At 40.2% G+C, this 17,508-nt stretch overlaps 1 protein-coding gene across 1 annotated transcript; it reads left to right on the plus strand.

Moving 5' to 3' along the window:
• On the plus strand, positions 1 to 1,344 carry LOC138894429 (uncharacterized). Its single transcript, XM_070179128.1, has one exon. It carries the CDS (start codon positions 1 to 3, stop codon positions 1,342 to 1,344), a length of 1,344 nt encoding a protein of 447 aa, XP_070035229.1.
• The last annotated feature ends 16,164 nt before the right edge of the window (positions 1,345 to 17,508 follow it).

Raw genomic sequence — 17,508 nt, forward strand, 5'->3', positions numbered from 1 at the left:
ATGGCAGTGAGTCTACGAAATGGTAGAGACCTAGATCTGGAGCAAGAGATGGCTCGCGAAAGCAGGCCTACTGAAACACTTGTGCTAGTACCCATCGAGATAGATGACTCAACAGGGTTAACAGAGGTGACGGTACAACATGTGCCAGCTGAAACAAGCAAAGAAAAAGAAGTCGCGAAGGAAACTGAGTCAGAGCAAGAGAAGGCAGCAGAAACAGTGCTAGAGCAGGTTCAAAATCAAACCACATTAAAGAAGCGGCCTCCAGCACCCTTCCCCCAAAGATTGGCCAAATATCAAAAAGATAAGCAATATAAGAAATTCTTGGAGATGTTGAAGCAAATTCAGGTAAACATTCCATTTATTGACGCCTTAAAGGAAATGCCTGGTTATGCAAAAATGATGAAGGACTTGATGTCTCGTAAGTTCGACTTTCAAGACTTGGCCACGGTTACACTGACTCAGACATGTAGTGCTGTTGTGACAAAACCCATAGCTGAGAAGTTATCTGATCCAGGGAGTTTCACAATCCCATGCACAATAGGCAACTATGTGTTTACTAAGGCACTTTGTGATTTGGGGGCAAGCATAAACTTGATGCCCTTGGTTATCTACAAAAGGTTAGGCATTGGAAGAGCTAGACCCACGTCTATGTTATTACAGCTGGCTGACCGGATAGTGAAAAGGCCCTATGGTATCCTTGATGATGTATTAGTACAGGTGGGGAAGTTTGTTTTCCCAGCAGATTTTGTCATTTTAGACTGCCGGATTGACGAGGAGATTCCCATAATTTTGGGAAGGCCATTCTTGGCCACTGGGAGAGCCCTAATTGATTGTGAAACTGGAGAGCTAAAGATGAGACTGAACGATGAAGAGATAACGTTTAATGTGCAAAAATCTATGCGGCGACCCAGTGAGTTTGCTAATTACTCTCTAATAGAGGCTGTGGATGTGATCTTAGAGGAGGAAGATGAGACTCTGAATGCAAAAGACCCTCTAGCAGCATGCCTCATGAACTTAGAAGAAATGAATGGTAAAAACTTGGCAGAGTGGGTTTTGGCCCTTGAAGGGCGAGGGTACTGGAAAAGAGAGCTCGAATTCGAGCCCTTACACTTAGAAGAAAGAAAAATACCTCCAGTTAAGCCGTCAATTGAAGAGCCACCACAGTTGGAACTAAAAACGTTACCGTCTCACCTTAGGTACGTTTTCTTGGGACCTAAATCCACTTTACCTGTTATTATCTCATCCAGTTTGTTAGATGTGCAGGCAGAACATCTTTTGCAGGTGTTAATGGAATGCAAGACTGCAATTGGCTGGACCATTGCAGATATTAGGGGGATCAGCTAGACATTTTGTATGCATAAGATTCTACTGGAAGATGGGCACAAACCTTCCAGAGAACATCAAAGAAGGCTAAACCCCCCAACATGAAAGAAGTGGTGAAGAAAGAAGTGATCAAGTGGTTAGATGCGGGAATCATCTTCCCAATCTCTAACAGTAACTGGGTTAGCCCAAATCAGTGTGTGCCAAAGAAGGGTGGAATGACTGTAGTGCCCAATGAGAATAATGAGTTGATCTCAACTCGTACAGTTACGGGTTGGTGAATTTGTATGGATTATAGAAAACTGAACACAGCCACCCGGAAAGACCATTTGCCTTTACCATTCATTGACCAAATGTTGGATAGACTGTCAGAGAGGTCTCACTTCTGCTTTTTGGATGGGTATTCGGGGTACAATCAAATTTCCATAGCCCCTGAGGATAGAGAGAAGACATCATTCACTTGTCTGTATGGCATCTTTGCCTTTCGGAGAATGCCATTTGGCCTATGCAATGCACCTGCCACCTTTCAGAGGTGTATGTTAGCCATTTTCACTGACATGGTTGAAGATATTATGGAAGTCTTTATGGATGATTTCTCTGTGGTGGGGAATTCGTTCGAAGATTGTCTGCACAATTTAAGAAGAGTGTTAAAAAGGTGTGTGGAGACAAATTTAGTGCTGAACTGGGAGAAGTGCCATTTTATCGTACAAGAAGGTATAGTGCTGGGGTATCGAGTGTCCAGTAAGGGTATTGAGGTTGACCATGCTAAGGTTGAGGTGATTGAGAACTTGCCACCGCCCACTTCAGTTAAGGCAGTAAGAAGTTTCCTCGAGCACGCCGGTTTCTACAGGCGATTTATAAAGGATTTCTCTAAAATTGCTAACCCCTTATGTAAACTCCTTGAAAAGGATCATTCTTTTGTGTTTTCTGATGACTGCAGGTTAGCATTTGAGGAGCTGAAGAGGAGACTGGTGACTGCACCAATCATCGTTGCACCCAACTGGGAGCAACCATTTGAGCTCATGTGTGATGCGTGCGACTATACTATAGGAGCATTCCTGGGGCAGCGGAAGGACAAACTGGTGCACCTAATTTACTATGCAAGCAGAACACTAAGCGGTGCACAACTCAATTATACCGTGACTGAGAAAGAGATGCTGGATGTGGTGTTTGCATTCGACAAATTCAGGTCTTATTTGATTGGTTCAAAAGTGATTGTTTATACTGACCATGCATCACTTAGGTACCTGATAGCAAAGAAGGAGTCAAAGCCACGCTTGATCCATTAGGTTCTTTTGCTACAAGAATTTGATTTGGAGATCCACGATAGAAAAAGGGCATAGAACCAAGTGGCAGACCACCTTTCAAGGTTGGAGGGAGCTGAAAAGAGAGTCGAGGTAGAAGATATAACTGAGACATTCCCAGATGAACAATTGCTAACAGTGACATTGGAGGAAGCGCCATGGTATGCAGACATTGCAAACTACCTGGCAAGCGGTATTGTCCCCTATGATCTTTCCTCTGTTCAAAAGAAAAAGTTCTTTCGTTACTGTCACATGTATTATTGGGATGAGCCTTACCTGTTTAGGATTTGTGTTGATAACATGATCTGGAGATGTATCCCCGAGATAGAACAATCTTCTATTGTGCAGGCTTGTCATGCATCACCATATGGTGGCCACTTCGGAGGAGTAAGGACCGCCGTGAAAGTGCTGGAATCGAGCTTCTACTGGCCGACAGTGTTCAAAGATGCACACTTATGGGTGAAAGGTTGTGACGAATGCCAACGAACTAGGAATATTTCTCACCGACATGAGATGCCTATGAACCCAATTCAAGAGGTAGAAGTGTTTGACGTGTGGGGAATCAATTTCATGGGGCCTTTCGTCAGCTCATATAGCAACAAATACATACTCGTAGCTGTGGACTATGTGTCGAAATGGGTGGAGGCTGCAACGCTCCCGACAAATGATGCTAAGGGGGTAATTGGTTTTTTGAGAAAGAACATATTCACCTGATTTGGCAGTCCAAGGGCGATAATCAGTGATGGAGGCACTCACTTCTGTAATCGAGCCTTTACAAAGTTGTTAGAAAAGTATTGTGTACGTCACAAAGTGGCCACCCCATATCATCCACAAACGAGTGGGCAAGTAGAAGTGTCGAACAAAGAGATAAAGAGTGTTTTGACAAAGACTGTGAATGCTACAAGAACGGATTGGGCAAGAAAGTTAGATAATACACTCTAGGCCTATCGTGCCGCTTTCAAAACTCCGATTGGTATGACGCCATATAAATTTGTATTTGGGAAGGCATGTCACCTACCAGTGGAGTTGGAGCATAGAGCTTTATGGGCACTGTGGCAGTTGAATCTCGATATAGAAGCTGCGGGCATAAGTAGAGTCACAGAGCTGCACGAGCTTGATGAATTTCGTTACCATGCTTTTGAGAGCACAAGATTATACAAGGAGAGAATGAAAATAATGCACGATAAAAATATTCTTGAGCGGAGTTTTAAACCCGGAGATAAGGTATTGCTATACAACTCAAGGTTGAGGTTATTCCCGGGTAAGTTAAAGTCACGATGGTCGGGACCATTTAGTGTGGTGGAGATTCACCCCACGGGAGCTATAGATATTGTTGCATCAAATGACTCTTGCACGTTTAGAGTCAATGGGCACAGGGTAAAACATTATTTGGGCATGGAAGATGCGAAGGTAGTATTGGTGACTCATTTGCTCGAGCCACCAAGGTTAAGCGAGCCTTAAGTGCAATTATCTGCATCGTGCCACGACATTAAATCAGGCGCTCGTTGGGAGGCAACCCAATTCGTAGTTGATTTTTAGTGTAGTTAGAATTTTATTTTATTTTTTGTTTTGTTTTTAGGTACTAACAAGTTTGCAGGCGAGTTTGGGCAAGTTGAACATGGTTTCAGCATCACCTGACGTACACCAGGCGCTGGGGCTGGTGACGCCCGGCTAACGTCAGGTTCTGCTTGGCCTTAGGCTGGTGACGCCTGGCTAACGCCAGGTTCTGCTTGGCCTTAGGCTGGCGACGCCTGGCTAACGCCAGGTACTGGGCCAGGCAATGCTAGGAACAACAATGCCTCCCTGAAAAGACACAGGCAAAGCCAAGGCTACTTTCACTGCGCCGGCTAAAATAAAGGCGACCTCAGCACATTCCCCAAAGAAGAGAAAAAAAGGGGAAGCTACCTCCAATCTAAGTGGAGTACAAGCTGTGGCAGTTATAGCAACCATGCGTCAACAACCACAAGGCCAACGGGAGTTTGGCATCAACAACATACCACCGCATACTAAGGATTGGTACATGCATTGTATGCCTAAACATGTACACCCGGAAGTAGCTATCAATGAACGCAGCTTGAAAGCAAAATATCAGGCAATTTGGAGGGGCATTCAAGATATGGGGTTGAGCTATGTATTCAAGAACACAGGTAACATTAATCTCAACTTAGTCCGAGAATTCTATGCAGGGTTTGATCCGCAGAGTACTGAACAGCTGGTGCCGATTCATGGATGATTGATAGACTTTTCACCCACGGCCATATGTAAATTTTTAGGTGCTCCGGATGTTCCTGTGGAGCCATTGGATCACTTCATTCGCCGGCCTACATATAGAGAGTTAAGACACATGCTTTGTGGTGCCGATTCTACGGCAGCATAGGTCCAGGATAAGATAACTAATTAGCACAAGAGGTTTCCCAAGAAGAAGATGAGGGCGAAGGCTCAAGTGTGGATTAAACTGATAAATGCACGGCTCCTACCGTGCAATCATGACACACTCATTAGCCGTAAAAGGACATGTGTACTCTACTTCCTCATGACGGGTCAAAGGGTAAATATGGGTCATCTGACCCGCTACCAGATGTTTGTAGTCAGAACGAGTAAAAAGATCAATCGAATACCATTTGCCAATTTTCTAACTCAGTACTTAAGACACGAGGAGGTTGAGGAGGAGCCATAGTTTGACCACACCATCGATCAGCCCCTACGACAAATAGACATCACTAGCCTACGGCTGAAAAAAGAGACTGCCATGACATCGTTGACAAGTACTGAGCGCAACACTTAGGATGATAGTTTTATGGCCCATATCTATGAGATGATGGATTTGTAGCTAAGGATAGGAGGTCGACAGGCCACATCTGAGGAGAGGACTGAATTGGAGCACCGGTATCCGCTCAATGCTCATGCTCAGCAGCTGGTTGGGTTAGGAGATGAATACAGACTCCCCGATGATGAGGATATCAACACACCGGAGCAGTCTGAGGCTGAGCCGGAGCAGTCAGATAGTGAGGGAGATGATGATGAGAAGGAGGACGGACATGATGAGGAGTGGAGAGCGTCAGAGGATGAAGGCGTTGCTTGATCAGGGAGTTTCTTTACACCCTACTCATTTTTTCGTGTTTTGTCATTTTGTGCATGCACTGAGGACAATGCATGAGCTAAGTGTGGGGTGGGGACTTGTACATAGTTAATTTTAGTTATTTAGTTATTTAGTGTTAATTATTTTAGTATGTGTTTTAGTAGTTTAATAATTGATTTGGCTATGTGTTTTAGTTACTTAGTGCCATTTTTAAAAAAAACAAAAAAATTGGACTCATCCCGACGATAGATCTCCCAGACAGTTTTCTTGAGGGAAGTAAGTCAAAAGAAAATACCAAAAAGATATTTTTTGGTAGGTAGTGTAGTAATTCCCCTTGGTTTTTCTTTGGGCTGCAGTTATTTTCCAGGGGCTTTTAGTTGAACCAGGTGTAGTTGGTTTTAATTTTTAGGTGTAGGAACCACGAAGCTATGCATTTAATTGTAGCAGTATCTCTTAGCTTTGTTATGCCTTGAGAATAGTTAGTACTATGGTTGTGACGCTTAGGCTCAGTTTTTGACTCTCGCATAAGTACCTTAAATCGTAGATTCCTAATGTTGCTTAACTGCTTTGACTGGAGTATCGCGATGAAACCAATTCTGAGTAAGTTATGTGCCATGTGTGTGTGAGTTTTGTATGTATTCTGTGCATTGCATTTGATGTCTAGAACTTGCCCTATGTGTGTGCAAAGCGAAATAGTAGTCTTCTTCAGTCTGAGAAGTGATATAGGCGTTTCTTTGTTAAGCCAAATATATATAGTTTACCCACCTAAAAGTTATGTAATGTAGTTAACCCCTTTGAGCATGTAATCCTGTTTCTTTGGCAACCACACTACAAGCCTTACCCAATTGTTTGAATTAACCATCTATTTGAACCTTTTCACCTCTAATGAGCACTTGAATTGTTATGAACTTTGTAAAAGTTAAAGTGTAGGGTGGTTGGTTTGGTTTTTGCGTGGAACTAATGAAATAAGGAGAAAGGTGAACTGTTTTGAAAAAAAAGTAAGAGCCGCTTGAATTGAAAAAGAAAGAAAGAAAGAAAAAATAATAATAGCTGTATTGCTAGGAAAAAGAATATTCTTTGATATGTGACGACTCTTAATGTAATTATGCTTAAATAAATATGGGGTAATATAAATTGAAGTGAAGCTGGAATGTTTGGTTTGGCATAAGTATGGGATGTGTGTCAAAGTATATGTATTGAAGTGCTTAAGGGAGGTGTAGTCACTCATATCCAAATGTATCCTACCTGACCCGCAGCCTACATTACATCCAGTGAAAGTCCTACTTGATCATAGACTGGATGAACTCGATTAGTAGAGTATTATACTACGGGCAAGCCTATGGTGCATCATTTGTGGCATATGAATGTTATTTATGAGAGCGAGTGAATGTTGTCTATCTTGAGTTCCTATGTTCTTAAAATTCATTGTGTGTGGAACTAAGCTCTTTGATTGAGTGAGGGCACATGATTCATAAAAGAAAGGTAATGTTGTTGACATCCATGTTAAAGCAAGTAAGTGAATTATGAATAAGGCATGGTATTTGTGAGTCGAATCTTGAGACGAGGATGTCACACTTGTGTGCTTAAACTATTTTTAAAAAAACTCTTGGTGTAATGAGTTAAAAGAATTGCTTAAAAAGGTTGTATCTACAAGTGTAGTTTGATTGCTCGAGGACGAGCAATGTTTAAGTGTGGGGTATTGATGTGTGGCTATAATTCCATAGTTTCGTACATTATGTGCCTTGTATTTTACATGCTTTAATGATAAATTACACTTTATTTGCGCATAACGGAATCTATTTTATGTGTTGGTGAATTGGAGATAAAAGTAGAGCAAAATGGATACTTAAACGTTGAAAGTGTGCTCGAGAACAGTGAAAAGGAGAGACCTGGCGAGGCCAGGCTAAACCAGGCTTTAGCCTGGCGAGGCTAGCCAAAAGCCAGGCTTAACCAGGCTTTAGCTTGGCGAGGCCAGCTAAAGGCCAGGCTGAACTAGGCTTTAGCCTGGCGAGGCCAGCCAAAAGACAGGCGTTAGGCTAGCGACGCCAGGCCTAAGGCCAGGTCCAATCTGAGTTTTGAAAACTTAATTCGTTTTCGGGTTTGACTAGGACTTGGCCTACACGTTAGGGTTTATTCTACACATATAAATAGACCTAAAAACACCACTTGGAGGTATTTTTACAACCATAGGCAAGAATAGCTGGTGGAATCACCCCTTGGGAGTTAAAATCATAGATTTCTACATCTTTTCATCTTTACTCTGTATTTTAATTATGCAAAATATTTGGAATATTGTTACTATGAGTATGAGTAGCTAAATTCCTAATCTAGGGTTTTGATGGAACCTATTGAAGGATGATTTTTTTGTTACGTTAATATAGATTTGCCGTAGTATTTTCTCTATTTGTTCAACTATATTATTCTTGTGGTTGATAGAAGGGCCCTCAATTAGCTGTGCCTATTTAGTATGTATTACTCGGGAGATAGTGCATATTTAGGTGGTTGTTGAACAACATCACTCCTAAACATATATGAGGGATCAATACAGAGGTTTAAAGGTGGGTTTAGGGATAACGAAACCTTGATGCGATCTGAGTGAGCTGTACTTAATGCCAGCTAGCATAATTCGGGAGAATATGCCTAGTAAATTATGGTAATTACTCGGGAGAGAGTTACGACAGTTAGAGTGCTCATGGTCGATAAAGAAGACTTAGGCAAATTTATAGGAAACGTAGCGGAAAAGATTTCGACAATAGGGGAAATCACAACCTTATATCATTCCAATTCTTATTTACAACCTGTTCGTAGTTAGTTATTAATTATTAAATTTTCATTACGTAATATTTAGTTAATGAAAATCTAAATTGTTACTTAAATATTTTTGAAGATTGATTGTGTGAATTTTTGCGAGTCTAGTAGCTGTGTTTGATAGGTTAATTCCCTGTGGGATTCGACTCCGGACTTATACACCGGAATATATTTGCAACGACCGCTTAGTCCTTTTTATAAGGCATAGTTGGGCGTGATCAACAGACCTTACCCCTACCCTGGGGATATAGAGGTTGTTTTCGATAGACCCTCGGCTCCCTCCCTCCAAGAACTCCCCACCTTGCTCTTGGGGTGACTCGAACTCACGATCTCTTGATTTGAGAAACATGATACTTATATTAATACTAACTTGGTTCCAAAATATTACATTCCATAGTAATATCCCATAAGACATTTTGATTCCCGTAGTAGCTAGCTAGTATATTACAAACATTTAAAGATAGATACTTAACAAAAAGAGTTATCCCTTCACGATCTAGCAAGGTTATTTTCCCCATTAAACAAGTCACAAAACGGTATTTTTTGTTCACTATATGTACTGCTTGGAAGCTTCCTTGGCTATAAGTGTGCAACAACATTTGCTTATCGAAAATTATGCATGATCACCATTTGTCTTCTCCTAGGCATTAACAACCTGCAGTCATTTATAGAATGAGGTTACGAGTTATGTTTCCATGAGAAAGTAGGTTGACAACATTCGTTGAGTCTGTTTCGACTTCTAAAGGAAATAGTTCAAGTTAATATGTCATTTTCAAGCCCTCCTTTAGTGCCAACAGTTCTGTTTGTATTGGTGAGGTTGCATACACACTTCTTCAAAACTCCACAATCCAGTAACCTTTACAAATTCTGATCATACAGCACCCAAAGCCTCTTTTGAGTTGTTATTCCTTGAAGCCGTCATCTATGTTAAGCTTGTACCAACCTGAATGAGGTTTAGGCCACTGTATATTAATCGCATAAAGGTTTTATTTTTATAATGTCTCTTTATGTGAGGAACTTATGTTCAGTAGCATGATGGATGACATTTTGTAGACTTACATAAAGGCTAGTATTATTCAGATTATTTCTATTTATGTTTAACCAGATACACCAAATAGCAAAAGGAGAGAGATAATGTCAATCAAGATGACTTGCAGGTATGACGGGATTTAGGTCTTTAATCAAAATGAGGCAGTGAGTGATTATTGCGGGAAAGAAAATCGAATCATTTCACGGTCTTTGGACAAAGTTGTTGGAAAATGTTAGTGCTATTTGTTTGAATGATGTGAAAAACATTTCACAGTCTTTGGACAAAGTTATTGGGAACTGTTAATGCTATTTGTTCGAATGATGTGAAAAAGAAAGGTGCCTAAGCCTAAAGGTGTCTTGGACATAAGTGGGACAGAGTGAACATCATCTTTTTCATAGCTAAAAATATTCTTTCTAATTCCTTGTATATAAATAGGTCACTATACACGGACTATAGTATCAAGAAATCAATATACAAGGTATTGGAGAATCTCCATAATTTTTTTCATAGTATCAGAGCATCACTAAGATATTTTTTACAATTTTCTCTTGTTCTTCTTCTTCATTGAATCTTTGTCAATACAAAGATGGTTGAATCAGACACTGAAAATAATTTTTCTGGTCCTAAAATGGCTGAGACAATGGCTGAAAAAATAGATGTTTGTCATCCTTATTTTCTAAACAACTCAAATTCTCCAGGAATGAATCTCATCAAAATAAACTTTGATGGAACTAGTTATGCAAACCGGCATAGAGGCGTCTTGATATCTTTATCAGCTAAGAACAAGCTTAGATTTATAAATAGAACTTGTACCATGCTATAACGATCCAACCGGTCATTTTGAGTATTGCAGCCCCGTTCCCCTATTTACTACTCAATTTATGCCTTATAGCTGATTTATGACTTATCGGGTTAGTTGGTTCGGGTCCGGAAGGATTTCAGAGTAAAATGAGACCCTTAGTCTCATAATTAAAAACTTAAGTTGGAAAAGTTGACCGGATATTCACTTATGTGTAAACGACCTTGGAATTGAATTCTGATAATTTTAATAGCTCCGTATGGTAATTTTGGATTTAGAAGCGTGTCCGAAAAATTATTTGGAGGTCCGTAGTGAAATAAGGCTTGAAATGGCGAAAGTCAAATTTTTGGGAAGTTTGACCGGGGGTGGACTTTTTGATGTCGGGGTCGGAATTCGATTCTGAAAATTAGAATACCTCCGTTATGTCATTTATGACTTGTGTGCAAAATTTGAGGTCAATCGGACGTGATTTGATAGGTTTCGGCGTTGTTTGTAGAGATTTAAAATTTCAAGTTAATTAGGCTTGAATTGGGGTATGATTCGTCGTTTTAGCATTGTTCGAGGTGATTTGAGGGTTCGACTAAATTCGTATGATATTTTGGAACTTGAAGGTATGTTTGGTTGAGGTCCCGGAGGCCTCGGGTGAGTTCCGGGATGGTTTTGGATCATTTTTCTTTGTTTTGCAACTACTGGAACTGGTGTCTGGTGTTGTTCTTCGCGAATGCGAAGGGTCTCACGCGTTCGCGAAGAAGGATTTTGGACTGCTGGGATTTCCCATCGCGAACGCGATGAAGGAGACGCGACGTGGAGAAGGGAGCTGGGGAAGCCTACGTGAATGCGAGTGGGCGGACGCAAACGCGAACGCGAAGAGGAAAGGGAGCTAGGAGCCTGCCTGGCGTTAAGCCTTCGCGAACGCGACTCGTGTCTCGCGAACACGAAGGGTAGAGATCGGAAGGCATCACGAACGCAATGAGAATATCGCGAATGCGAAGAAGGAATCTTAGCAGTATATTTTTGTGCTTCACGAAGGCGAAGGTATGGTCGCGAACGCGATGAAGGCATTTCTGGGCAGAATTAAAAGTTCCAAAACGGGGGTTTTGAGTTCATAACACAAAAATCAAATTAGGAGCTCGGTAGAAGGCGATTTTGGAGAGATTCTTGCGTGGGTGTTTGGGGTAAGTGATTCTTATCCAGTTTTGATTAATTTCCATGATTATGCCTTTGAATCCATCATTTAATGGGTGAATTAAGTTAAAAATTTTAGAAAAACCCTCTTGGTTTAATTTGAAGATTTGAGGGTCGAGTTGAGGTCGGATTTTAGTAAAATTATTATGGCTAGACTCGTGGTTGAATGGGCTTTCGAATTTTATAACTTTTGTCGGATTCCGATACGTGAGCCCCACGGATAATTTTTGGGGTGTAATTTCGGATTTTTTGTGTGGAAAATATTAGTATTTTGATATAGTATTAATTCCTATAATTTTATGGACTGAATCAAATTAATTGTGGCTAGATTCGAGCAGTTTGGAAGTTGATATGCGCAGAATAGTATTTCTGGAGCATTGTTTAGCTTGCTCGACATTGAATTCGTCTTGTTCGATGTAAGTAACTCTTCTAATCTTGGAGCTGAGGGTATGAACTCTGAATATATGTATTATGTGAATTGTTGGGAGGTGACGCACATATTAGGTGACGGGCGTGTGGGCGTGTGGGCGTGCACCATAGAAATTGTGACATAATTGGTTCCGTAAAATTTTGTAGTCAAACAATCTTGGCATTTTCTATGCAGTTTTATGTGTTAAAGAAATTGAGCTGAGAATCATATTAAAAATCATGTTTAGGCTATGTGCTAGTATTATTAGGACCCACAAAGTCATATTAGTGTGAATTATTTGTTTAAATTTAAGATTTATACTCACTCATATTCATTTCATTACACATCATATCTCAGTCTCTGTTGCTATTTATTGATTCATCATATCATCATTTTGGGCTAGTTTCATGACATTCTAAGCCTGAGAGACTGGAGAGATTGATGACTGAGTGAGGTCGAAGGCCTGATTGTGAGGATAATTATGGGATCGGGCTCCATGCCGCAGCAGGCCATATTGGCTTTATATACTTTATTATAGCACGTGAGTTATCCGTGCGGATACAGATATTGATACTATAGCACGTGAGTTGTCCATGCAGATTATAGTGCTTGGGCTGAAGGAGCTCCTCCGGAGTCTGTACACACCCCCAGTGACCGCAGGTACCTACTGAGTGCGAGTGCCGAGCGATTGGGAGGACTGAGTGACTGTGAGGACTGAGTGATTGGGAGGACTGAGTGAAATGATACTCTAAGAGTATGCATATGATTTTATCACTGAGTTGCATCGCATTGACATGCACATTTGATATACAGGCATAGAGATGCATTTTCCTCATGCTGTACGGTATCACGTTATTCTTGACTTCTCACACATACTGGCCTATGGCCATAATGATGCATTTTTCACTAGCTATCTGGAAAAAAAATGAAACATCTTATTTACCGTGGCAAGGATTTTTGCAAAAAATTACTATTTTCAAACTTACTTATAATTTTGGTAAACGATTTGGATTTTCACTGACACACTGGAAAGGCAGAATTGTTTTCAGAAATCATGATGTAGCTGAGCATTTATTCTTTGAGTTACTTCTTTTATTACTCGCTTTATGTTATTATGAACTATTGTTGGTTATTGGAGTTGGACCTTGACCTTGGTACAAGCTCGTCACTACTTTCATCCTAAGGTTAGGTTTGTTACTTATTGAGTACATAGGGTCGGTTGTACTCATACTATACTTCTGCACCCTGCATGCAGATATTGGTTGTTGATGTTGCTGTGTTCGTTAGGAGCTGGATCTGAAAATGTACCTGCATTCCGGTTGTAGCTGCCTCTTGTTCATGGTAGCCTTTGATTTATAACAATCTGTTCATGTACATTTCGAACAGATGATGTATTATTTCATATCAGTTTTGTAAATTCTATTATTAGAAGTTCATGATTTGTACTAGCAGTTCTTGGAAAATGTATAAGATTAAGATTTTTCTTTACTTAAGTTGCTTTAATAGTTGGTAATTGGTTTACCTAGTGAGTTGGGTTAGGTGCCATCACGACTAGTTGGATTTTGGATCGTAACAAGGTGGTATCAGAGCTATAGGTTTATAGGTTCTACAAGTTATGAGCAAGTGTCTAACAAAGTCTTGCGGATCGATATGATGACGTCCATACTTATCTTCGAGAGGCTACAGGGCATTTAGGATAATTTCCCATCTTTCTTTCTTTATCGTGCGAAATTGATTCAGCTTGAAATATAACTCTTTGAAATTCCTTCCACGCATTCATGTGCGCATGTGAGCGCTCGGTATCAGTTGTGCATCGGCGGCTTGTGGTTGTATGAACGAGTTACGAGATGTGTATTCTATGTTTTGGTGACAGGCCAGTCTGGAGGACTTGAGGCCAGGTTTAGACCGTAGCTTAGGCTCAGTAGCTTCAGTTATAACTTGTACATTTGGACTCATATGTCTGGTAGTATCCCTATGAGTGGAAAATTTATGGCTCGATGAGCGGCTGAATGGCTATATGATGAGGATGATGCGATTGCGGGATGTGTTAAGATGGATTGAATGTTACGAGAAGTGTTTCCTTGGAATGTAAAGAGGGTCATTGGGTGCTTGATTTTCGTTTGATGTGACGTACAGTCTCGAATTGTGAGTGTGTTGAAGGATCTGTCATGCAGTTTAATTGTGGAGAGAATTAGATTTTCATGTCTTGTTAATGAGTTTGGACTCAGGAATATTAAGTTATTGCATAGTAATTGTGGATGCGAAAGGGTACAACAAGATGCCAATTTGAGGCTATGTAGGTGGGTTATCTCCTGTAGAGTAATCTACATAGGTGTGTTCTTTATAATGTTGATTGGAGAGTTTCTTTTCTACCAACGGGTTATATGTGTTGAGATTTAATTTTGAATCTGGTTGAGAAAGTTGACTTGACTGTCAAGAGAATAAATGCGAGCTTAGAGGATGATCGAGGTATTTTATGGTTGGTGTTACATGAGTTTGAGAAGAATTTTCATTGAACTAACTGCAGTATTATGGCAGTAATAGAGTATGGGTATTGTGAGTTATCGAATGTTTTGATTTATGGCTTTGAGCCAAGTGGGGGAGTCTGCTATTGACAATTTAATTCATGGCTATGTGTCAAATTTTTGTTTTGGCCTGAGGTTTACTTGGGAATCAGTGATGACTTGCAAAGGTGGAGTTCGAGAATGACTCGAGTAAGGAAATTTCTGGATACGGGTTATATTGCGCTTTATAAGTATATAAAAATTGTGGGATGAGTGAGTTGTTATTTGTGAATGATATAGTGCCCACAGAGTATGGATTTGATCGGTGGTATTAAAGTAGAGTTACTTCTTTGAGTGTTATTGTGCTAATGTGGCACGTGTCTCTTGGCCCATTTGGGCGGTGTAATTTGGATTTGAACAAAGGGGGACAATTTTAATTTTAGATAAGGTCTTTCAGAGTAGATATCTCGTTTGTGGTGCTTTTGGGGTACTTAAGAAGAATACATTGACTTATGGGCCTTAGGGCGGTATGGTTTTATGTTAGGGTGTCTTATAGTGAGTTGTGGTTAAAGATCGTGGTGTTTTAGCAAGGAGAAGTATCAATGTGAAGACAAATTCGGAAGGGACTCGAAGAAATAGGATAACTGGTAGTAGACTGGACCAGTATGGTAATGGCAAGATCGGTCCTTTGGGTAATTATTACAGATGTTTTGGTGGCAATATTCTTGGGTTTGGTGACCTGCGTGGCTTGGTTGAGTTAGAGAGATTCAGTTCTGATGGCTTGATTATGTGCAAATGGATTCCAAAGTATTCTTGATGGTTTATACCATTGTTTGAGCCGGATACTTTTCTACCGGTGTGGGGAACGTGTTGTGTATTATGATTTTCTCCTAGAAAGAAGCAAGAGAAAGGTTTCTAACTAATAGGGTATATAAATTGTTGGTGACTCAAAGTTGATAATGAGATTCTTGTGCTTGTCACATGATGGCATGATAGATGTTATGTGTTGTGCGGAAGTTAGATTTACATGTACAAGGTGGCAGTTCAGTCTTGAAGGAAGGTCACGAAGTTTGGGCAGAATGGTCATGAATTCTTAGACAATATGGGTGGTTCCAAATGACTAGATGAATACTATTACTACTTGGTGTTGTATGAGAAGGGTGCGGACTTCAGAAGGCGCATTGTATTTTGACTTACAGATGTTTAATTAGTATTGCGGTACTCACATGGTTGATAGATTGCCGATATTCAAATTATTGCTATGTGGCACGGAAGAATTATGAAAGATTTTCTCGTGGGATGATCGTGCATGAAGGATGTGTTAGTCATTCTAGTGATGGAGTTGGGATCAATTATGGTGATTCATGTACTCGATGAATTTGGAGAGTGGGAGTTCTCAGAAGCATAATGTTTCGGGTTGCGGCCTGTTTGAGGTGAGTATTTTATTTAAACTCAGTGGAGGCGCTAGTTGCGTTAATTATTTGAGATAGCTACGCGCTATAAGTGTGCATATATGTGAGGTTTGAGCCAATGTGCGGGCATCGGGGCAAGTATTTATACTCGAAAGAATGCTTAGGCTATGATATGCCTAGAGTTGATTGTTAAGCGTAAAGTTATAACATTTCTCGTGTAATTACCTTTGTTGAGAACTATTTGGGCTACACTTGAGGTTACAAAGAGGCTAATTCCCTGAATAAACGGGGTAATTACTATTTCTGCGTTAAATTGCCGATTTGAAGTGTGATAGCAGACTTTGCACATGCTTACACTGTGGCGTGTTATTTATACCAGTCCAGGAGCATGAGAATCTTATTTCATTATCATATACAAGTGTACCTGTTTAATTACTCCTGTATGATATGCTGGGACTGGAGGCCTGTGACCATGCCAGGTGATTCATATTATTGGCACGTGAGTTGTTTGTGCCGTGTGTGAAAATTTTATTTCTATGATAATTTATCTGATTCATTAATTTCCTTCCTCTACAATTGTGCACATGTGCCTACGGTTATCCTCTTCACGAAATTTGAGGAGTTGGTTGTAACATTGTGGTTGTGGTTCTTGTTGAACTTGCAATACGTTTCTCTTCCTTGAGACTTCTCCCATATTTGGGTACACTAATTGCGCAGATGTTACTGGAGTTATATTGATGTGGAGTGTCTGTGGGATAGTTGCATTTAATAATGTAAGGTCATTGGACCTAGAATGGGTACTATCATGTTTGATTACAGTAAATTTGGAAGGATAATATTGAAAGTCGGCTTAGCAAGTGATTATGGTTCTGGCTGGGGCAAGAGAGCTTCATGACTTGTTGATCTGATAAGGGGTTACGAGATTCTACGTGTTTCTTTTATTATCAACATTGTACGAAGGTGTTGGGATAAGGTTTTGTTCTATATGGGATTTAATGCTAGTACTTGGTTGGTTTGGAGTAGTTACTGTGATTCGGAATGGTTCTACGAGCGAGCGAATTGTGTAATATGCTGGGTGATTATATCCGTGAATATAGTTATAGCTCGATGCAGTTTGTTCAGACTCATACAATATGTAAATATAAGATTCGTGTCTTGAAAAGAAATTCTGAAGGTTGGGAACATAATTCCAAGGTTTTTGGGCTAAGGTTAAATTAAGGATTTTCAGTTATAATGTTTTATCAGGCCTATATGGAATATGGTGAAGTGGGATCACCCTGGGTACGTGCGTGGTAATATGGAATAGTGATTTGATGGCTTGGAAACAACTCTTGGCACGTTCGAGGACGAACGTATGTTTAAGTGGGGGAGAATATAATGACTCAGCCGATCATTTTGAGTATTACAACCCCGTTCCCCAATTTACTGCTCAATTTATGCCTTACAGTTTATTTATGACTTATCGGGTTAGTTGGTTTGGGTCCGGAAGGATTTCAGAGTAAAATAAGACACTTAGTCTTAAAATTCAAAACTTAAGTTGGAAAAATTGACCGGATTTTTACTTATATGTAAACGACCTCGGAATTAAATTCTGATGATTCCAATATCTCCATATGGTGATTTTGGACTTAGGAGCGTGTCCGAAAAATTATTTGGAG

Source organism: Nicotiana tomentosiformis, chromosome 6 (assembly GCF_000390325.3).
Source record: "Nicotiana tomentosiformis chromosome 6, ASM39032v3, whole genome shotgun sequence".
Classification (NCBI taxonomy): Eukaryota; Viridiplantae; Streptophyta; class Magnoliopsida; order Solanales; family Solanaceae; genus Nicotiana; species Nicotiana tomentosiformis.

Bases quoted from the DNA above. Each gene is read 5' to 3' on its own strand.
- LOC138894429 (XM_070179128.1), top strand. From the start codon at position 1: ATGGCAGTGAGTCTACGAAATGGTAGAGACCTAGATCTGGAGCAAGAG.